At 39.7% G+C, this 23,745-nt stretch overlaps 1 protein-coding gene across 2 annotated transcripts; it reads right to left on the bottom strand.

Moving 5' to 3' along the window:
- Window positions 1–247: 247 nt before the first annotated feature.
- Window positions 248–21,595, bottom strand: arfgef2 (ARF guanine nucleotide exchange factor 2). 2 transcript variants are annotated; one of them, XM_087780810.1, is made up of 38 exons: window positions 21,259–21,595; window positions 18,314–18,344; window positions 18,047–18,170; window positions 17,535–17,681; window positions 16,492–16,671; window positions 15,162–15,459; window positions 14,817–15,097; window positions 14,596–14,729; window positions 13,569–13,803; window positions 13,400–13,499; window positions 12,956–13,095; window positions 12,773–12,881; window positions 12,511–12,700; window positions 12,331–12,442; window positions 11,111–11,316; window positions 10,960–11,044; window positions 9,888–10,059; window positions 9,178–9,329; window positions 8,978–9,106; window positions 8,736–8,894; window positions 7,681–7,825; window positions 7,512–7,608; window positions 7,392–7,432; window positions 7,150–7,319; window positions 6,241–6,392; window positions 5,992–6,164; window positions 5,745–5,905; window positions 5,552–5,682; window positions 4,552–4,681; window positions 4,330–4,465; window positions 4,012–4,150; window positions 3,880–3,937; window positions 3,701–3,809; window positions 2,779–2,918; window positions 2,508–2,685; window positions 2,297–2,435; window positions 1,619–1,736; window positions 248–1,270 (listed from the first exon to the last, which is right to left on the bottom strand). In XM_087780810.1, exons 1-38 carry the CDS (start codon window positions 21,434–21,436, stop codon window positions 1,103–1,105), a joined length of 5,547 nt encoding a protein of 1,848 aa, XP_087636936.1. In that variant the 5' UTR covers window positions 21,437–21,595; the 3' UTR covers window positions 248–1,102. The 2 variants fall into 2 exon arrangements, with proteins under 2 accessions (XP_087636936.1, XP_087636935.1); XM_087780809.1 differs by having other exon boundaries at window positions 7,512–7,620.
- Between the last annotated feature and the right edge of the window lie 2,150 nt (window positions 21,596–23,745).

Consider the following 23,745-nt stretch of genomic DNA (forward strand, 5'->3'; position numbering starts at 1 on the left):
TCCACAAAGTCACGTATCAGACTTCTGTACTTGTCCTCGCTGATACTTCTGGACGACACTCAGCTCTGAGTTGCAGCAGAAGTCTGAAGTATAGATGGTGAAGAGGAGAGGGGCCAGTACTGTCCCCTGAGGTGCTCCATATTAGTAAAGTATATAGTTGATTCTTACGAGTCAAATCCAGTAATTTACAATTAAGATGATTAAAAAAAAAAGGATAAAACCAATGAAATGCACGTTTTGAAAGAAATCAATGCATCAGAATTCAGGTTTATTGATTACTTCACCAAATGCTTGGAATATGACATCACAATATCATGTATATAACCATTTATCACTTTCAATTTTATGTATCTTACATTGAAAACTTTACAATCAGCAGCTCCCCTCCCCCCCGTCCCCATTTACTTCTTTATCTATTTATATATATATTTATATTCTCCCTAAGCATTAGGGAAGTAACGTAGACATCCAGTTGCAAGGGAGGGAATGCTTTTCATAAAATATTTAAATGCACTTTAAATAATTACAAACCTTTTTTTTTTTTCTTCTAAAAGGCATGGATTAGAACAGAATGTGAGCTTCATTACCGACTGTTTGAAAACCACACTTTCAGATCCTTGGGCATAAAATAAAAATTAACTGGAATGAACAGAGTGAAGAACAAGAAAGTATTTCCATTACTGTTCTTAATGTAAACAGATGATTAAATAAAATGTAAGCCAAAGGGAAAATAAATATATGTAAAATCTCAAAGAGCCTTCAGGTGTTGGACAGTCATGATTGAGAAGCAGGAGAAAGAAGAAGATCCATCATCTCAGTGAGGTCTTCACTGAAGGAGGCACAGGCGGCCAAAAGAAGCGGGTCGAAAAAAAAAAAAAAAACATAAATTCTAGGAATATTTTATAAATAAATACTCCACTGATGTTTTTTTCTTTTCTGGATGAATGCGAGATGGAAAGAAAGAACGCCTGCTCACAGTGCTCATCGTTCCCGGGACAGAGAGAGCAGAGTCGGGAACACAATCACAGGAAGGAAAGCAGCTCCGATTGATAGTCTTTGAGACGCCTTTCCCCGACATGTGGCCCCGAATCGCCGGGACATTCTAGGAGGACGGGGGAGGCCGGACGAGGCCCCCGCCGCAGGCGGAGATGTGGAAGGCGGAACCGATCCGCAGGAAGAAGCGTCGGAGGACGGCGCGCAGCTCTGGGATCAGGTCGAACTGCATCATTTCACACAAGTGGGGATAGTAGCAGGAGGCGTGCGGCTTGAACTGCGGGAGAAGATAATAGCAGTCAGATTGGGGGGACAAAATTGCACAGATTTCCTCCCAAAATGACCGGTGGAGAAATCCTGAGTCATGTAGCTGCAGTGAGGCGGCAATGAGTCAGCATGAGTCACCCACACACAGAAAAGAAGATGAGTCATCGAAACACAGCTTGAAAACTGATGCAAAAATACGATATTTAAATCAAATCGCTTTTGCTCCAGCATTTCCAGGAATGAGCATCACTTAAAAGTGGGAATACAGGATCACGACAAGGACTTGAATACACAATGACTATTTTAATTGGTATTATGTGTGTGTGTGTGTGTGTTTGTGTGTGTGTTGAGAACATGCCTTGTCATCCGACAGCCTCAGTGTCCTGGTGAGGAGCAGCATCAGGAGACTGTTCCAAGCCTCTCTGTGGCTCTCTGAGGTCAGACTTATGAAGTAAGCCAGAGCTTCACTGCACACCCTGAGAGGAGAAACACACAGTATAAGGTTGAGCAAGGGTGGCTTGAATCGTATCGATCCGACATCCTATAAACATCATAACATGAGGCCAACAAGGTGAAAGCAACAGGCAGGGTTTGGTGAAGAACAAACATGTAGACACACAAACAAGGCCATGTGTTGAAGTACTACTTTGACTTCTCCGCTTCAGTAGCTTTTCATTAACCTACTGGAAAGTACCCAAGCTGCCTCCAGTCTCTGAACACTAATGGTCCTCCACGAGAGAAACCACAGATGGCACAGTTGACAGGTTTTCACCCAAAATTAAACCAGTCAAACATACGAGTGGTTTATGGACTCTTCCTATTTGAAACTGTCGTAGGTTCGGATCTCAGATCAACAACATGCATTGAATCGTCTCTTTTTGTTTATCGTTTTGAATTGTTTTTGTAGTTACTTTTCTTAATACCACTCGCAATATATATTGACAAATATGAAAAACGCATGCATAACATTTGATTGTTGAATCATTTATGTATGTATAGATGGTTAATAAAAACTGGTCAGAGCGCTCGGACTCACAGCAGCAGTCGGGTCTGGATGTCGGGCCACGAGTCCTTCAGCTGGGGGTCTGTGTACATCCTGAATAAGATCCTCAGGCTGCAGGCCAGACTACTCGTCTCCTGCTTCAACAAGTTTGGTTTGGACTTCCCTTTGAATCCTGTTAAAGAGAGGAAACGTGACATGGATCATCTAAGCAGGTGGAAAAGTAATCATTTCTCCCCCGACGTACCTGCCCTCCAGAGCGCCGTCCTCTGCTCATTGTTCGAGTTGAACGCCTTGGCAAAGTTGTGCGACTCCAGCAAACAATCCAGCAGTTTGAAAAGGTGTGCGGAGGTCATGTGTCTGTACATGCCCTGGTCTGACCCGGGCTCCAGTCCGTCGGCCTCCGACTCCTCCAGGGCGTCGCGCTTCACATCGGCGAAGATAAACACGTTAACATTTAAACCTTGGCGCTGACGCGAAGAAATCTCGCGTAGAAAAGCGGCACATGAAGATGCTACCTGAGCGGCGGCCATGTTGTCGGCGTCCTCCTTCTTACTGGTCGCTGGGAAGAAGACGATGTTGTCCACGGTCTGGATGAGCTCCAGCTGGACCACGCATTTGATCAGCAGGCAGGCGAAAAGCTTCTGGTCAGAAACCCCTTCGAGGAGTGAAACAAAAACATTATTGGGACGACCAGACAACGATGACTTTGGGGGCTCTCAGGAGACTATTCAACTTCCTGCAGTACCACTAGCAAAGCGTTTGGGTCGAATATTTCAGTTGATTCAGAACTCTGCAGCGAGAATTCTGACCCGCTCTAGTAGAAGAACTCACATTTCTCCGATCCTTAAAACTCTTCACTGGCTTCCAGTTTATTTCAGGATCAACTTTAAAATTGTGGTTCTTACTTTCAGATCTATTCATGGTCCTCCTTACATCACTGATCTGATCCAGCCTTACACCCCAGCTCGGGCTCTGAGGTCTGTGGATCAGAATCTACTTATGGTTCCTCGCACACGGCTCAGGACCAGAGGAGAGAGATCTTTTCGGGCTGTTGCTCCTAAGCTTTCGAACGATCTTCCTCTCTCTTTGCGCTTGATGGATCTACTGACTCCTTTAAGAAACATCTTAAGACGTTTCTATTTGTTCAGGCTTTTCCTTGATTTTCTGGAACTCCTGTTGTGTTCTCAGTATTATCTTGATCTTTAAAGTATATACTTTATTGAATATTGTTTTGATTGTTTAAGCGCTTTGTGACCCTGGTCTGGAAAAGCACTATATAAATAAAAATGACTTACTTACTTACTTACTTAAAGACAGTAATGGGATGTTATGCTCAAAAAAAAACAATTTAATTATTGTCGATGTTGATATTGTGACATAAAAAAGGGTTTATAGATAAGCTAAGGAACAGAAATGCTAGCTTGTGCATGTACTCACTGGCGTTGGACTTTCCCTTCCATGTGTCATCACTGGATATCTGGCTGTGTCCTCTCTCGGACAGGGCGCGGTCAAAGCTGCTCTGTGATTGGCTGTCGAAATCAGCATCCTAAGACGCAAAAACATCGTAACATTTAAAAAAAAAATCCAAGTTAAAGGGTTGTTCATTCATCTCTTACAAAGTGTTTGTTTTCAGCAGCGTCATCTTCTTGTCCGGCTGGTCTCCAGGTCAACAGGCTGATGATGTGGAAGAAGAGCAAACACAATGACTGGTGATGAAAACACTTCTTCATCGTTCATTGTCGTCTTACACGTGAGGACTTGTGTTCTGGAAGATCTCCAGCATGCAGGAGCAGGTGATGTTCCAAACATCGGGGCTGAACTTTTCTCCGTTCAGAATCACCAGGTTTTCTAGACAGTTTGTCCCCGAGCGCGCCAGCTGCTCATTGTCTGCAACAGAAATGTATTTTTCTTTGAATTATCTCGGAAAAGATCGTAGGGATATAGTTTTATTTATCCAGTAAAATCAAGTGGAAGAGGCGACAGCGACGGAGAGCGAAAGGGTGCGAGATGAAGTCAATATTTATGACAGCCATATGACCAAACACGTCTATGATTTTAACACCCACCTTGCCGGACACACCACTGCAACTGTGTGAAAATGTCAACCAGCAGGATTTCACTAAGAGGCTCATAGAACTGTGTGAAAACATCACAGATGGCATAAAGTGCATGGTTACAGGTCGTCGTCATCCACTCGGTTTTCTGAGGAAAAGAAAAAAAAGAAAAAAAAAAGTGAGGCTTTTCTGAATCTGTTTGCTGGATTATGTCGAACACAAACATGTCCAAACCTCCGTCTGCTGCTCCGGGAGCTTCATGTTGTCGAAGATCCGGAAGACGATTCTGAAGAGGTCGTGCCACCAGTGCTTCTCGAAGGTTTGTCCGTAGCTCTTCATGATCTCGAACATGACGGTGAGACCTCTGACGGAAGGGAAAGAAACAAACAGAATCAGATTCATTTGTCTGGTTCGTTTAGCTATTGTTTGTCGCTTGAAAACTTTGTGAGGATTCTAAAGCAGGCGTATGGAAGTGTATCAGTGGCATCAGAATATTGAATGGATGAATTTAACACTTCAAATGTTGAAACTTTGAAATTGGTTATTGACATTTTTTCTATCCAGCATTGAATTATTCAATGAAATAGTTCCTAAATTGAAAGTTTCTTCTTAACAATTGGATTAAACACTTAAAACACCAGATTAAAAACATTATATTATCGAAATTCATTTTTTTGGAATTCATAGTCTTTTAAATACAGTACCTGGTAGCACAAGTATAAAAAATCTAAGTTTAATAAAAAATATTACATTTCCAAAATTCAATTTTCTTATTTTTTATTTCAATTATTCAAAAAAACTAATCCAACCTTTCCTATATACAAATATTGAATTATATTATTTAATAAAAAATGAGTCACAAGCATAAATATAATTTACTTTTATCCTTTGATTTAACCTTCCTCGAGTCAATCATCCAGTTGGCCAGAAAAAATGACTTGACAACAAGTAACATTGTTTATATAAATGATAAACACAATAATAAAATCATATTTAAATAATAATAAACCATTTCCTGAAGGAGATCTTCAAATGGTTTAATAAAGTTTATCCATCCATCCATCTATCTAAATGTTGATGTAAGTTTGCTTTTTTATGAATGTCGAAAATGAAATAAGAGAATAATGACGATAGCCATCATTTATAATGATAAAGGTACATATAGTTCAGCAGACACTTTTATAATTAGTTTCTCAATAACTGTATCAAGACGGAGCTTTTAAAAGGTCGGCACCTGGTCCGCACGTCCAATTTGCAGCGGTTGATGATACATGAAAGCTCAAAGAGGATTGGAAACCACCCGCGAACCCACACCCGGTCGCCAGGGGCAACGTTCATGTCATCGCTGGTGTATTCTCTGAGAGCCTGGACATCAGAGGAGAGAATGGTTAGCGGCGGTTAATAAATCACGGTTCACTTCTCTCCACCTGAGGTTTTTCCGACACGTATTTGGCGCAGTGACGGATGAGGCGGATGGCCTCCATGCTGGTGTCGGGGAACGCCGCGTTGCAGACGAACTCGGACAAGCACTTGACGGCGTCCTGGAAGGAATCGATCGCGGCGGCAAAGTGCTGCTTGAACGTGTTCACTGGTGGGAAGATAAAAAGCCACATTACTAAGAGTTATGTTTGGGGGTCACACTGATGTGGGAAGGAGGAGAAGATGGACTCGTACAGACGATGTGTCCCGTCGTCTGGAAAGCGAGCTCCACTATGGTCTCGTCGTGGTCCGACGCCGCCTGGTGGAAGACTGAGAAGATGTTCTTCCAGCCGGAGCGGATGTTTCCCGCCTGAGAGTTGACCATCTGTGCCACGCACCGGATCACCATGTCTCTGATGGTGGGAGACCTGGTGAAGGGACACAACACGTGAACACCGACCAACACCAAATCACACATGATCAATTTATTCTAGACATTTTTACCGGTTCTTCTTCACAATGTGCTCAAAGGGCCTGAGGAAATCCTTCTGGAAGCGGAAATTTGCCAACTCGCCCTTTTCCAGGAACTTCATGGAGAGTTGCCGCAGTGAGTCCACGGCGAAGATGGCGACGTCCTCATTGGGGTTACAGCCCACCTGAGAAAGTCACATCTTCAGAGAGGAGCAGGTCGCTGCATCGAATCCTCATCTTGACTTTACAAATATTATTGACAGCATTATGAGAATATATCAATGTTGCTGCATTATTCCATAATGATGTTGACGTTGATTGTGGGCTGGAAAAACGATCCCAGAACAAACTGTGGAGAACTGATCTGGGTCTTGGAACACTTTCAGTAAACAGTAAAAATGCACTTCTATTTCTATTCTATTAGTCAAGACGGTACCCCAAACATCCTTTTACATTTACAACATCATAATAGAGATATTCCAGGAATTATTGGAAGACTTAAAATTGACGACCACAGCAGAAGGGCCAACACTAGAAGTCACGTGCAAACTGATCTCGCCAACAGACTCAAGGCAATGTCATGAAATGGTTGCAGAGGTCATGATTAGTACAGAAATACTTCTTTGTTGCCTCCTTTTGTTGTGTCCCGCATTATTATAAGACAATATAATTATATTTTAAGCTTAAAAAAAAAGCTAGAAGAGGTTTTTGAAAGGCTATATATTAAAATTGCTCATATTTTATTAGACACTAATGCATTTTTGGGCCAAAACTAATTCAAAACAAAAATAAAAAAAGCACTTAGAAGATTCTCTGCCAAGCATCTTTTACATATTTAACCCAATAATATTGCACTACATTTATCTACTCTATATGGTTCTACACCCTTTTTAAGCATTTGAAAAGACATTAATAGCAATAAGCTCAAGGGCGTTTGCTGACCTTATTGAAATGGTCTCCTATGACCTGCCAGATTCTGGACCACTGCAGCCGGATGCGGTTCATGTTGTAGTAGGAGATCTCCACAATCTTTTGCAGACTGAACATGCGGGGCTGGTGCGCTGAAGCCAACTCGTCCATGGACACGGCACAGAGCCATCTCACAAAGTCCACTGAGAAACACCATCAATGAGTTCATGCTATAGTAACAATAGGGGAAAAATGGGATTTAAAAACTAACTTACCGATTGCGTTTCCATCTAGTCGGGTGGATCCAGTGAAGATCCTGGTGACGATAAATAAAGTTAACGTCAAAGTCATCGACAGGACTGGGGAAGAGTTTTACAAGTTTATTCCACTGTCACCTGTCCACTGCAACAACCACACTTTGGGAGCTGGTTTCTCCCACAGACTCCTGGATGTGAGCCATCTGTCTTCGGTCCTGACTTCCCACCAGGTTTCCTGCACCAAACACTTTTTTGTTTCTCAGAACATTTCATTCATAACTAAAAATGTTTTTTGTCTTTTTCTTACCAAGCCCCAGTGGCATGAACTCCTCTGTTCCGGAAGGTAGACCCTTAAGAGTCTCCCGGTCCCGGACTACCCCTGATATGTAGCGCGTCTTCACTCCGGTGCCGATCAACTGAGCCAGCTCCAGCTGACTGATGCATCGCAGGATCTAAACATGGCCGAAGATACACGTTCAGTTCAAAATCCTCTCTATTTTATATAAAATAAAACCAATTCGATTGAAAGCATGGCGTCTACATGTAACTGAAAATATAGGCAGCTGCCGGGACGGATCAGTCTTAACACAAGTGACACTGATTTTTGAGTAATTAACTATGTTTCATATCAGTGGTGGCTGGTCATGAAGACCGGGGAACCATCCCACACCCTGAAAGTCATATGCTGCATTATTGATGCATTATACACGCTTACATATTAGTAAGTAAGTAAGTAATTTTTATTTATATAGCGCTTCTCCAGACCAGGGTCTCAAAGCGCTTAAACAATCAAAACAATATTCAATAAAGTATATATTTTAAAGATCAAGATAAAACTGATAACACAACAGGAGTTCCAGAAAATCAAGGAAAAGCCTGAACGAATAAAAATGTCTTAAGATGTTTCTTAAAGGAGTCAGTAGATCCATCAAACGCAAAGAGAGACCACATGTTTTTAACTCAAGGGCCTAATCTGCCAAATCATTTAGTTTCCAGCTGGATGATTGGCTCAAAAATAAGTAAATGATATTTGTATTAAGATATGTTTAAGATAAGATAAGAATTATAAATAGACTTCCAATAAGAGTAAAACTGATGATTAAGACATTTTATGGTACTGTTTGATGAAGAAACACATATATAATTACGAAATATTGAACCTCCAAGAATAAAAAATATACTAAATTCAGACTTCCTTTTAAATAAAGTTTAGTATATATACATGTTGTTCAGCTCCTTGTGTGACTGAGTTTTATTCTATTAGAGAGTTTCACGGTCCATTTTATATGACTTTATAGCGGAGATGATCGGACACTTTCCCAGTATGATTAAATTATTTAGCTGGTTTCGTTATGCGCTCGCCTCATGCCAGGAGTTTCCTAGGTAGTTTCCATCCGTGTGTGCGACAGTGATCAAGGTCTTGATGGTGTCAATGTTCTTCTGTTTCATCTCAGTGATGCTTGAACTCGCGGTCAACAGGGTGAACCTCGCCAAGGCCTGCACGTAGGCATCCCGCTCCAGCTGCAATAATTCCCACAAGAAGAATTTTTAAACTTTAAGATTCGATTTCACTAATTGATCTTTGTGTAAGGAGATGTCCACACCTGCATGCTGAAGATACAGGCGATCCTGATGGCGCAGCGAATTCCCTCTAAACACAACGAGGCCACTTCAGGGTCATCGCAGTCCTGCAGCCCGACACTGAACGCCGCGAGCAGCGGAGTCCACGCCAGCTGTGGGACGCAAAAAAATTGTAATCGACCTGCTTACGCTTAGTCAGCAGTTTCTTTGGAGTTCCTCTGACCTTGAACATGGGTCTGACGTGCTCCAGGTGGGTCGCGCTGAAGAACGGCGCCTGGGCGTGACTGACGGCTTCCATCAGAGCTTTGGCCGTTTTAGCCATCTGCTCCATCTCCATGTTGTAGAGGAGCCGCCGCTGCTTTTCACTGGCCACACCTGGACGTAGTAGAAGATCAGGTCAAGTTCAAGACTTTTAAAGATTGTTTTTAATACCATTTGAAATCAAATGACGATTTCAAAAATCAACTAAAATAAAAAACACATCTATTACATACATTTTTGGAAAATTGTATCCAAATGTTTTACTTTAAAATAAAAAAAAAGAGTTTTTATTCCAGTTAAAGAATAACATTTCATGAATTTAAACATTCTGTGCACAAAGTACACCTCATACTCGTCGCCTGGTATCACTTTCAGTCACGAATAAAAAAAGTTCTGTTAGCTCGAATTAACACACTTCCATGATCAATCTGCTACTTGTTACTTTTAAATAAAAATAGCAAATACTTTGAGATTTGAAATCAACATAAAATCTTACTTATCACATTTTTTTTAATTTGATCAAATTCATTTTAAAGGCAATAAATAAGGCCTTGCTTTTTTGACATCCCTGGTTTAAGGCAAGACAAGCTCCTACAATTTATTTTTTCCTTCCCGTTTTTTAAAACCTTTGTTTCATAGAGTCTAAATTGACAGACAGGTGTAAAAACTCACTCTGTTTGGATGACTTGGGAGTGATTGAAAACTCTTTGCTCTCCTTCATGGCAATCTTCTTGCCTGCGATCTCGTTGTAGATGGAGGATAAATATTCTTCTGGCAGGTCCTTACTGTCGTTTATGCCCCGGTTCATTTTGATGTACTGCTCCTTGGTCATCTTGTTCTTCACCTACAGCAGGGACAGAAAAGTAACATTTCTAGTAAATGATTCCGATGTTTTCACGTTTTAAAGATTATACTTTTTTCTGTTGTATCGTCAGTGTAGATTAAAACTGTTTTTATTGTGCGTCGTTTCAGAGAGCAATGTTTTTCATGTTCAGTATTTAACCTTGTTCTGCTGCCAACAACAGTTACTCACCATCTTACTCACAAACCTCATTTTCATATCACAGTTACAGGGATTAAGTTTGATGAAAACATCTTTCCAGACAGGTTTGACATTCAGGCAACGAGAACATAACGATGAATCAGACCATTATGTCGGGAGTGTTTTTGAAATGCAGCTTGTGTGTGTTAATAATGTCTGCAATATATTCACGGACCGACCTCAAGATAAAAACATTGAAAATAAATCACTTTGAGTTTATATTTCACTAGTTAACAGGTTAATTTTTCCGAGTTAACTTGACTGAAACGAGTCAAGAGTCACCGACTTATATGACTCTGGAGGAAATCCTGTATTTTTTTCAAAATAAAAACACATTTCAGACATAAATAATCAATAAAACAGACACAATAAAATTATATATTTTCTGTCTGTATGGCCTGATAAAAAATGCCTTATGGACTGGTACCTCCAGACCAGAGGTTGGAAACTACTGTGGTAAAACACCAAGAAACTGGTCCAACATTATAGTAATGATAACACCGTTTATGATGCATTAAAATGTAGTTAGAGACACAACGATTTGACATCAAACCAACACACACTTTTCCCTTTCAGAAGACTGTTCTAGAGTTTATAACCATGAACTACTTTTAATAAAACACTTCAATATGACCCAGATCTGACCAAAATAATCCAATCCCAGAAGTAAACGATGCGTAAGACATGCGTCATAGTCGTCACCTGTGGACTGTGCAAGTCTGTGGTCAGCATTATGATGGAGTAAGCCAGCACATATGCAGTGTCTGCACTGGCAAACTCTGTCTGTCTGTGAGACAAAAAAAAAACAAGTTAGTTTTCCATTTAAAAGATGAAGGACATCTTGGTTTCTTACCCCTGGTTACATTCTAAGTAACGAGCAGCAAACTTCTCCATCAGCCTGTCGATCTTCTGGGCCTCCCCAGGCAACCTGAAGCCCTCCAGGAAGGCACGCAGGGCCGAGACAAAGTCCCGACCACAGAAATCCAGCTGGTCCACGTAACAGTACATGACCTCTTTGTTGAACTTGATGTTCTCGCCCAAGTACTCTCCGACCTGGGTCTGTTGGTAAAATATTATCACGTGAACAGGGTTCCTACATGTTAAGATAAGTTATATCCAGGGCATTTCAAAACTTTAATACCATTTGAAATACAATTTAAGACCAACTCAAGGCTAAATAAAATGGAAAAATGAAAGAAAACACATTAATTACAATGTTACCACATATGTTTTGGAAACTAAAATACAAAGTTAATTATCATGCGTTTAAAATACTTTTTCAAATTTGATATAAGAGATTTATAGGCCTTTTTTTCCCCAGAGTTTGAAGAATTGAAGACTTCTAAAGGATCCACAGGAACCCTGATGAATAACCGACTAATAACAACTAACTAATCTTCAACTGAGAAAAATCTCTCATTTTAGGAAAACTCTGCAGCGATAATTCTGAGTTGCTCTAGTACAGTGGTTCTTAACCTTGTTGGAGGTACCGAACCCCACCAGTTTCATATGCGCATTCACCGAACCCCTCTTTAGTGAAAAATAAAATTTGATTTTTTTTTTTAATTCAAGACATAGATATGTATACAATATGTTTCTTGTATTCCCAGTCTCATTGCCGCTTCAAGAAGTGTTCCTTTAGTTATGCCGGTGCGAGACTAGAGTTGCTCAACTTGGCGTTGCAAATCATGCAGATAGTACGCTCACTCCCATCACATTCCGTGATACATGTGAATCCATGTTGTACATATTCGTCCGACCACTTTCTTCTTTTTCCCAACATAGTTAGTATGGATTAAAATATTAACAAAGAAATCACTCGCTCTGCCGAACCCCTGAGACCGACTCACCTAACCCCTAGGGTTCGATCGAACCCAGGTTAAGAACCACTGCTCTAGTAGGAGAACTCACATTTCCACGATCCTTAAAACTCAAGTTTTTAAATCTGTCGGTATTTTTAATTGTGAATTGCTTTTGATTGTTCAAGCGCTTTGTGACCCTGGTCTAGAAAGGCTCTTTACAAATACCTATTACTTACTTACTAAGGCACTATGTCAGGTTAAAATCTCTCACCGTGTCCAGTCTGTCCTCCTGATGAAGAAACTGTGCAATTTCCTCCGCAGAAGGTCCCAGCATTCCCTGGTCCTGCAGGTACTGGACTCCCCGTTTGGGCTTCTTGTTAAACCTAATGGAAAAAATGTTATTCTCAAGAGAAATGGAGTTGATGCGAGATGTGTATTAATGAGGCCTCACAGGTCGATGCCATGCTCGATGATCTCCTTCTGCTGCTTGATGACCTCGTACTGCTCCGGGTGGTCAGCCTGGGACGTGGCCACGCTGGAGGAGAGGGTGGAGTCCATGGAGCTGATGCTGTCCCTGCGTCCGGTCAGATGCTCTGAATTCTTCAGCTCGGACCCATCGTTGTCAGAAGGATGTTCTTGACCTGCAACACAAACAGAGTTTAACAAGGGTTTTTTGTCTCTGCGTTAAATGTGTTGATAAATTCAACTCTCACCTAGATTTGCTTGGAGATTTGGGTTCACATACATATCTTTACTCCACTCCACCATACATTTTAGGATGGACACCAGACACTCCAATCCCTTTTTTCTAAGACTCAGTTCCTGCAGGAATAAACTCATGAAAATGTTTTCTTCCAAGTGAGGCACGAGAGAATAACAGTGGTTTGTGACTCTACCTGCAGAGGAGTCATGCCCAGCTCCTGACCACTTCTGCCCTGGGCGATTTTAGAAAGGTCGTTGACAAGACGCTCAAAGATATTGGCGGCATTCAAGTCGCAGTCATAGTTGACGTAGATGTCGACCACACACTGTGCATCTAGAGACAAAACAACATACATAGATGTCAGAAATTGGCACAATGAACCACTCACATTGTCAGAATAACCCATTTAAACTTAAAATAAAAATAATATAAATGATAAAAAGACAAACATAGAGATATTTATAATTATCGAGGCAACAATAATTTAAATAAAGCATCACAATCTAGCACATTATTCCTGTTTCAGACCATTTGCCACAAGTTTGACACCCCTGACGTAGGGTATAGCGGCCCCTAGTGGTCAGAATCCAAACCGCAAAATTGGTAATTTATTATTTAGGCAATGAAAAGGCTCTACCTGCACAGATGCGTGTCAGTGTCTGGATCACCATCCACTTGTGCTCGAACGAACTTGTCGATGTTTCCAGAATGGTTAGAAATATTTCCCTGAAAAACACCTGAATTCGGAGAAATCAAAGTCAGAACCCGAAAACACACTGAAAGCGTGTGCCTCGCCGGTTTCTCACCTCTATCTGCATCTTCAAATGGACCTTGAAGTGTGAGAGCAGGGTGAGGAAGATGGCGAGCGACAGCTCGAAGACCTCGGGCACCGACGAGACCCCGTTCTTGGACAGCGCCACGCACAGATACTGCTTGATGGCGTTGACGAACATCTCGTGCGTGCGGAACACTGGCCCGGCTCCCTGGAGCACCGACAGCAGCAGCTGCAGGGAAACGATCTTGGAACGCAACTCGTGAGACCTGGAGGAAGGATTCGAGCTCGATCAATGACACACACTTACAAACCTTAGAAATGAATCTAGCATATCGTGTTCAGTTCATAAACAAAACCGCAAAAAAAACTACAGACATCAACGGTGATGGATTTTAGACACTGGGCTGTTTTCCATCACATTAATAACTTTATTTAAAAATATGCATTTGTTACAATGTTTTGACAAAATAATATACTAAGCTGCGTTTGTGAAAAAGTATTTGTGTACTTCTATTACTATATACTTATCTAGTACTAGTAACTTATTCTGTATTAATTGAATTATGCCTGCAAATTTGATTTTTAGAGTAAATTCGAAAGAAACTTTTATCACAACACACTGACATGCTCAGTAAATGTTTAATGGTGGCTTTAACACTTCTATACTAAATTAGGAATTATGTTGACCTATAAAGTCTATAAAGCCAATGTTAATTATAGAATAAGGAATAGAGATTCTGGACGTCAACTATAAGAGTAAAACTGAGGTTGAAGGAATTTTTAATTTAGCATTAGAGTGCACTAAGAATATAGTTTGTAACATCTACTGCTCTACCTTCAGCATCAGCTGCAGGAAGAGGAGATGAAAAACTGGGTGTCACTTTACGGCTGCCTGGTTTAATGTTACAGTAACAAGAGTTGACGGAGGACGTGCTTGAACACCAAGAGGGCAGACTTGTGACGAAGACTCCAGTGAGTTTAAAGAACCTTATTTTCAAATGACGGGCTCAAAATCGAGGGGTCAGATCCCACCAGCTGGTTGCTTCTTGGTTACTTACTTGGGGTCCGGAGGGCCGTCCGCCAGGGGTTTCATGGACAGTTTGCACAAAGAGCGGAAGACGAGGAAGGCGTCTTTCTGAAGGATGTGTGAGAATCTGGAGGAACTGTGGGGTCCCTGTAAACTCTCAGCATCCTGAAACACAACAGCAGTCTTTCATTATAACACCATGTAATAAAAGGAAACATGGTTTTACGGTTTATGTTGGGGTTAGATTCTCACCAGCAAATCTGATGAGGAGACGGAGGAGCGATCCTCGATGATGCCGTTCACGTGCCCTCCCTCTGGGTGACCCTTAGCCGGGGTCACTTCAGTCTGCTCCGACACGGTGTGGACAGGCTCGTCTCCTACACGGTCAGAAATCATTTCTCCCGCCTCAACATCAGCGGGAACTTCTTGTTCGCCCTCATGTCCTTCAGTCGTCTCTACTAATGTGTTGTCTTCTGTCGTGTCCAACTCCTCCACCGATTGGCTGAGAACACCGTCCTCGGCCTGAGCTTCATCTGATGAAAACAAATGATTCAGTGACTCATGGAGACGGGAAGCAAACGAGGAGATGGATGATACCTGCGGATGGTGTGACCGGTGTTTCTCCTCCATTAATGTGTCCGCTGTCGCACTCAGTCTCTCCGTTCATAGAGGGAGGTCTGTCCTGGTCTAGGTCTGAAGGCGGCGGTGTGTGTCTGGTGTTGTTAACGTAAGCCAGGTCTGGGGTGCTGGCTGCAGGGGAAGGGGAGCTCTGTGGCTCCGGAGTCGGGGTCCTGTCTGGCCGAGGGGAAACCGATCTGCGGTTAGGAAGCACTGGTGATGGGTTCTGTTGCGGGAGCCGTAGTCGGTCCTTTTCCATTTCCTGAGCCTCCAGAGCCTGCAGAAGGGAAAGGTGTTGTGTTCTTGAAGACGTGTGTTTAGCAGTAATAAATGCCACGACAATTTATTTGTGTGATACAGAGCCTTGGACCTGAGAATTATTCATGGCCACGAATCAGGGTTTAGCAAATGCCAACTCCATCTTAAATACTTTCACTAGCCAGAATAATTCAACGGACGAGCACAACACTGTTGATTTTGAAGACACGGGTTCCAACCCCGTATTTCGCATTGTAATTTACGTGGTCATTATAGCAAAATGACGCTAAATTAAGAATCTTAGTGAACCAAGTTGTGTTTATAAACAATACATTCATCTAAAGTAATTAAAAAATGATTAGCAGTTACCAGTAGTTCTGTTTGAATATCCAGAATTTTAAAGGGCAACTAATGTAAAAACCCAACTCTCATGACTCACTCACTTGTTTCAAATGTTAATACTTTAAATTTCTCCCTTGTCTGAAATCTCAGCGAACAAGAGGTTACGAGAGGGCAGTCCATTTGGATGTAATCACACCCTGATCACCGCCAGCTGTAATCACACCTTGCTTTGTTTATACAATGAGTCCCTTGGAGATGGAGGCTTCCGGGATTTAGGACGTGTGGTGACAAACCTTGATGTTTGACCAATCACAGCAGAGTGGGCGTGGTTATGGTAAACAAGATTTAATCTCCAGAGAAACTGAGTGTTTTCAGTTGGCGGGGCTTAAGATCATTGTCTAATGTACAATCTAATGTAAATATTTCAATGAAAAGAGAGTTTTGTACAAACAGCCACATGAGTACAAGGTCCAAGATCAATTTAAGATACACTTAAATCAACACATTAGTTGACATTTAAAAATACAATCTTACATACCTCCTCAAGAATAAGTTTATTTTCTAAAATTGAAGACGGATTTCTTGGACCCAAATTTATTTTATTTTATCATGTCGTGGCTCCGTAGTGAGTAACCAAAATATCTCAAAGTATCCAGGCAGATATTGAGGCCTTGTATCTTTGATATTCAAAACCATCCTTCGGACTGACCGCTTGGTTCTCCATGCGTGTGAAGATGACGTTGAGCATCTGAGTGAGTGTCGCTTTGGCTGTGGTTTGGTTGATGAGGTTGCGGCTGGCCAGGTAGATGTTATAGCAGGTCCGCACCGTCAGCAGAATGGTCCCTTCGTGAATCTCTATGTGAGGGGACGTCACCGTGGTCAGGAGGGCCTGGATCCGGACAGAAAAAGGGAAGTTAATAAAACTGCTGATTCACCAGTTAACTATTAGAATTTGTAAACTCATTTCTGGTTGTTTCCGTCTCAAACATTTGACCAAAATAGTGGAAATGTCTCATCAATGTACTGTCACGAAATACCCGTCAACACTCACTGTTGACAAGTGGCACGGGGGCCAAATCCGGCCCGCCAAGTCTAGTTACGAGATGATTGGCTCAAACCAAAGTAGATTATCGTTGGTGTTGACATTGAGACCTTTAAATGTGTCAGTGTTTAAGATAAGAAAAAAAGCTCATCAATGTCAACAGTCTACAAACACAGAGATATTGTATGTATTGAGCCTTTGAGAGTAAAAGTAATATCACAATCAGAACTTCCTGTTACAGAGAGGAAGGATTTTGGCCACTTGTGTAATAGAGTTCGGCATTTTTGACCTACACTCTTATTTAGAAAAAAAGAAGAAAATTGTAATATTGTTCAGAGAACAGCTTGGCTTTGATTTATATAGTAATCAATTTCAAATAAACTGTAATGAAAACCCTGAAGTTGCAGTATTTGTTAATGAGTCATCTTAAGAAAATAGACATGACTTAAACGGTCATCCATTTCCAACCATGTGTACTTCTTGTTCCAGCTACTTATTCGGTCTAAAACACAATTTACTGAGGACAAAATGATGGATTTATCAGCCGCTGTCGACGCGACAAGGATTGAGAATAGCTCCGGATGAGCCAGGAATAGGCTGGTAGAGGATTGATGGTCACACAGGCAGATGACAAAAAAAAGATTTTCAAATTTGTTTATGTCTTTGACAAACAGCTGGATCATCCGACAGGCGCCAGATGTCGGGAGTACCTTGATGATTTGTAGCTGGACGCCCTCATCCGTCTGCGGGCCCTGAAAGCAGTTGCAGATGGTTTCCACCAGGCGGTCAATCAGCCGCTTTCCCGGGGTCTTGCTGTCGGGAGCGTTGCCTGTGATGTGGCCGTACGCGATCAGTTTCTGAAGCCCAGAGAGCAAGAAAATACCAGGTTATTTATGCGTTAATCTGGTGGCAAAGAAAACTTTGTATCATGGAATTTTAAGTATGTTTTATTAAGGTAGTATTAAGGCTTTACGATAGATGACATTCATACTGATATTTGCAGTTATAATGATTGCATTAGATAATTAATATCAATAAAATTAATGTATTCTTTTAGGCTCTAGCTCCAAATACGAGTGCAAACATGCGGAATGTGAAACCAGTTGAACACGTGAAACAGGTGAGATCCCCCCCCACCCACTCAATTGTTTTCTCAGGAAGAAAAGGAATATCTGTTGAATCCTCATGGAAGAACGCTGTGTGTCGGTGCGAGGAGGTTCACCTGCAGACAGTCCAGGGAGGTGCTCACGATCCGGGGTGACTTTGACTGACAGGCGAGCTCAAAGGGCAGGACGTACTTGTCCGCCTCGATGTAGTTGGCTCGCGGTGCGACCACGGTGCCATCTCTGCAGGACCAGATAGGAGAACAGGGTGAGTTGTGACGTCAACGTTTAGAGAAACCATTTTAAAATATTACACTTTTACAGTGAGTACAAGAGGATTATACTACAGAAGAACATTTATAAAAAAAAAAATTCAATATACTCACTTTTGTTTCTCTAACTCGGCCTTGATTTCATCTGAAAAAGGGATTAACAGTAAAATATTAACATGTACTTTTATAAGCCTGATAGACATCTGTATAACACACACTGCATGGCCCACAAATGTATTTTATTTGTATCGTGTGACTCGTGGAGTCGCCTGCTCGCCATCTTTGCTGCATGTTTTATCACATTTACAGCTGCGATTAAACATTCATTACGACTCCTAATTGAAAACCGGCAAACAGGATGTTTGTGTTGCTGACGTAGATGGTGGGAGTAATGAAAAGAATAATGAACATAAACATAAAAAACATGGATCGATGAAGCACCTTTTAGACTGACAGAAGTCAAAAAGTGCTTTACATAAGAGCAGGATTAAAAACTAAAATGATTAATTGAACACATTACATTAAGAACATCATCAAATATTAATACGATGAAAAGATAGATACTGTGAGGAAATGAAATAAAGTAGAATAAAAAGTAATACAATTATTTGAAAGAGTTAAAACTAGAAGGATGTATTGGCAAGAATCTGCTGAGTCGTCTCACGATACAGGTCAGTGATACGATATATTGCGATATATTGCAATACTGTAGCAACAAGAATATATTTGTAGTATTATACGAGTACTTGACTCTGGTGTTGCAGAATTTACAGACCACATGACTCTTGACAAAGTCGTTACGGTTTTTATTTGTTTTGATACCAAAACATGTCTAAATATCAGCTGTATCCTCTCGTCCTCAGTCCTAGCCCCATTGTTCCTTTATCTGCAGTGGACGTAATGACTGCTGATATATGGGCGCATCAATATTATCTTACACCCCTAGTTACAACAAATTCATCAGTCAAAAGTTACAAGACAACATCAGATAAGTCTGTTAAAGTGTGTGTTTTTAAGAAAGAGTGTTTTTAAAAAAATATTTAACGAGAGCACAGACTTGTCCTGTCGCCTCGGGCAGGCCGTTCAGAAGTCGAGGAGCCCTAATGGAAAATATACTGAAGACGGATCTTTGCATCATGTATAATAAATGAACTGAACAGAGCAACACAGATAAACACAGTAAACCATGAAGGGATTCTGACAAACACACAGAGATAACAGCGATTATGATTTTGACTTGTATTTAATTCAAGTAGACGACCAAACGCACAAAGACATTGAAAGGGTGACGACACTTTCCTGCTTGCTCCCACCACGATGAGATGCTTTTTGATAGAGATATACTGTAGATCGGTGGTTTTAAATGAGGCGCCTCAGAAAAGAGAATAATTATATATAATATAATGTGATATATAATAATAAATGTGAAGAGTTTAAAGCCTTAAAAACGTCAGTGTTACTTAAAGCAAAAACATGTTATTTTTAAAATGTAATGAAAAAGGCAACAATATGCTGTATTTACACAGCAAGATAGTGTACTTTAGTGGGTCCAGGAAGTATAATTTTAAGCTACCAAATACATCGTCTTGTCAAAAGGATTGTTTGGAGAGGAAGGATGTTGCCAAAAAATTGATGTTGAAATGGATGTAAAAAACAAAACAAAAGTAATGAATACTAGGGCTGTGTATTGGCAAGAATCTGGAGATACGATACGAATGACGCTACAGGGGCAAATATACAATACATTTTTGAAACTGTAGTAACAGGGATATATTTGTAGTATTGTCGAGTACTTGACTCTGGTGTTGCAGGATTTACAGACCACATGACTCTTGACGAAATTGTAACTGCTTTCACTTGTTTTGAAACCAATTTCTTTTTCAATTTTTCCATTAGTCATCTGTATCCTCTTGTCCTCAGTCTCCATGATCTCAAAGGTTTCAACGTTAATTAAGCTGCTGTCATCTAGCGGCGGTAAGTTTGATTCGAAATAAAAATATGTCCAAACATCAGCTTTTTAAAATCCGAGTGAGTCGACTGTATCCTCCCGTCCTCAGTCATCGCCCGGGATTTCAATATTCATTTAGCGGGACATGATGACCGTTTCTTGCGTTATATCGGTGTATTGATATTATCTCAAACCCTTCGTTAAAACCAATTTGGACGGAAGTGTAATTGCAACTGAAAAATGAAATATCGGTGAGAATATTTGCGTGCCAATAGTAAGTAAGTAAGTAAATAAGTAATTTTTATTTGTATAGCGCTTTTCTAGACCAGGGTTACAAAGCGCTTAAACAATCAAAACAATATTCAATAAAGTATATACTTTAAAGTAGTAAAGTAGTAAACATTATTGAACTATAAACCATTTTTAAAAATAGTGTAAGATAAAGATAAATGTGATACAATGCTGTCGAATATTGATACAGTATCGTGGAAAAGGAAAATATCACAATACATCACCATATAAGTTTTTTCTAACATCCCAACTGAAGACACATTTATTAATAAAGGCCTGACAAGTGATATAAACAAGTTAGGAAATACAAAGTTTCTTTATATATTTTAAAACTAATGGTTTGCAAAGGTGGCTCCTGGTCATAGGCAAGTGTTTTTTTTTTTGAGGGGCCCTTAGCATGGTGAAGTGTGAGTGTGCATCACTTCAACTACACACTAACGGATGTAGCAAGTTGGCAGATCAGTGTAACACAAGCCAAGGCAGTCTGAATGGAAACAGCAGAGACGTCAGAGGATCCCAGTGTCGTGTGGCCCCTGAGTCTGGTCTGCTGACACCTGGGCTCCTGGATCTGGATCTCTTGTTTTAAGCTAAGCGATCCTGGCATAACACGTTTCCTGTCTGTTGACATGGCCCCAACACACAGATGAATAGGTGAAGACAGACATATTGACTGATCCTTGTATACAGTACCGACGCCATGTGTCAACACCGGAATCAACCTTTGACGGCCATTGAAGATGCTACTAGCATGTAGCAGCGTCAAGCTAATGCTAACAATTTTTTGGACACAAACTCAGCAGTTTTTCCAAAATGGTCTCACCTAGAGCCACCTGACAGGCCTTCCTCAGCTGGCTGTGCTGGCTCCTCTTCACCTCCTTGTCGGAGAGGATCTTCTCGAGCGCCCGCGACAGGAACATGCTCTTGGTTCTGCTGTTTTCTACCTTCAACTGCTGCTGCTGTCGCCGTTGTTGTGACGCTGCTTGTTGCTGCTGCTGCATCTCTCGCCGCTCGTCGCTCGTCTCTCTCAGGCCGACATTTTTCGACCTGTTCCCCCCCCCCGGAGAAGGAAGCGTGGTTTGTTTTGTTTTTAAAAAGAAAAGAAAAAGTCCTGCTATCAGTTGTCAGCAGCTAGCTCAGCTCAGCGCCGCCATGGTGCTTCCACGTCACGTCACGTGACTCTCAGCTGTCTGGCGTAAGAGGTTCACGCCCACGAGCCTGGTGTCGACATGGTTTCTTCATTCATGGAAAGAGTTTCTCAAAACTTTTTTTTTTAACTCCTCAGATCTTTTTTTAATATTTACTTCGCTGTATCTTTTGTAACACAAGCTTTTTATCATGTTTGACAATGAAAATGTTTTAGGAAGGAAGATGAAGGAGCTTTTATTTTTGTAAGTTCAGTGGAAGTGAGAATATTGAGTGTTTGAATTTAATATTTTCAAATGTTTAAAAATGTAATTATTTTTATATGATTTATTTAAATAATTAGGATATTGGAATGTTGAATTTGGTCAATTGTGTATTGATTTTCAGTCATTTGTATTATGAACGGTTGAATTTGGCTTTATTGAATACTTTGTTCAAGTATGTTCGTGTATTGAAAGGTGGAGTTTGGTTTTATTAAATACTTTAAGTATTTTTTATGTTGAAAGGATGAATTTAGCTTTATTAAATACTTTGTTTCAGTGATTTGTATATTGAAAGGTTAATTTTTTTAAATTAAATACTTGATTTAAATATTTTGTATCTTGAAAGGTTGAATTCGTTTTTTTTATTATTTAAATTAATTTGTACATTGAAAGGTTGAATTTGGTTTTATTAAATACTTTATTTTAGTAATTTGTATATTAAAAGGTTAGATTTTGTTTTATTAAATACCATATTTCAGTAATTTGTATATTGGAAGGTTTAATTTGGCTTTATTAAATACTATATATCAATCATTTGTATATTGAAAGGTTGAATTTGGCTTTATTAAATACTATATTTCAGTAATTTGTATATTAAAAGGTTGAATTTGGTTTTATTGAATACTATATTTCAGTAATTTGTATATTAAAAGGTTGAATTTGGTTTTATTAAATACTATATTTCAGTAATTTGTATATTAAAAGGTTGAATTTGGTTTTATTAAATACTATATTTCAGTAATTTGTATATTAAAAGGTTGAATTTGGTTTTATTGAATACTATATTTCAGTAATTTGTATATTAAAAGGTTGAATTTGGTTTTATTAAATACTATATTTCAGTAATTTGTATATTAAAAGGTTGAATTTGGTTTTATTGAATACTATATTTCAGTAATTTGTATATTGAAAGGTTGAATTTGGTTTTATTGAATACTATATTTCAGTAATTTGTATATTAAAAGGTTGAATTTGGTTTTATTAAATACTATATTTCAGTAATTTGTATATTGAAAGGTTGAATTTGGCTTTATTGAATACTATTTTTTAGTAGCGTATATTGAAAAGTGGAATTAAGTATATACTTTCTTTTAGTATTTTGTACATTTAAAGGCAGATTGTATTTCTTTAAATAAATGAAAAATCGACTATTTTCAAAATAAATGAATGTTTTTTCCCCCCACATAGTTTGATATTTTTATTCCAATAGTAAAACATTTTTCCAAATACAGTTTTTTTTAAAACTCGTCTTTTGTTTCATATTAAAATGTCTAACGGTGCTACCAGACAATAATGAATTTAAAAAGGATTAAAACGCATACATTTTGAGAATATTCGAATTTTAAAATTCAATCATTCAATTAAACCAAATGTAACATTTAAATAAATATTGAATAAATAAATGAATATATACTGTAAATACATTCATTGCTGGACAATAATATTGTAGAACAAGACAAGACAAATAAAACAAGACAAATCTGGCAATAAATTGAAGGTTAAATATTATTATAAAATTAAAATCAAATTACTTGATTTTGAAATCCCTACAAATGAATCGTTTCATATAGTTGTGACTCCCTGGAGATCAATGTTCATATTCTTTATATTTACAATAAAATCGAATGCAGTAACATAATGAAACACTATCCAAGTATCTACTTTAACAGACGTGCGAAACTATAATGACATACAAACAGCATTATTTTTAACCTAAAAATATATTATCAATCTGACTTATTTTTGACCAGAAATGACTTTATCAGCTAACATTCTCAACACAAACTCAGTTTAAGTTTGGCGATGTTAACTGCAGTTCTTCAAGCGTCCAGCAGAGGCCAGCACATCCCATTTGGTCCGTTTAAATTGGCACTCAAGCACGTTCAAAAATTAATTTTGAA

The sequence above is a fragment of the Callionymus lyra genome, chromosome 19 (genome assembly GCF_982586985.1).
Source record: "Callionymus lyra chromosome 19, fCalLyr1.hap1.1, whole genome shotgun sequence".
NCBI lineage: Eukaryota > Metazoa > Chordata > Actinopteri > Syngnathiformes > Callionymidae > Callionymus > Callionymus lyra.

Coding starts and splice junctions, on each gene's coding strand:
- arfgef2 (XM_087780809.1), bottom strand. CDS start 21,436: ATGCAGCAGCAGCAACAAGCAGCGTCACAACAACGGCGACAGCAGCAG. Junction 18,171..18,313: donor GCCGAGTTAGAGAAACAAAA/GTGAGTATATTG, acceptor CTGGTCCTGCAG/AGATGGCACCGTGGTCGCAC. Junction 13,096..13,399: donor ACTGACACGCATCTGTGCAG/GTAGAGCCTTTT, acceptor TTTTGTCTCTAG/ATGCACAGTGTGTGGTCGAC.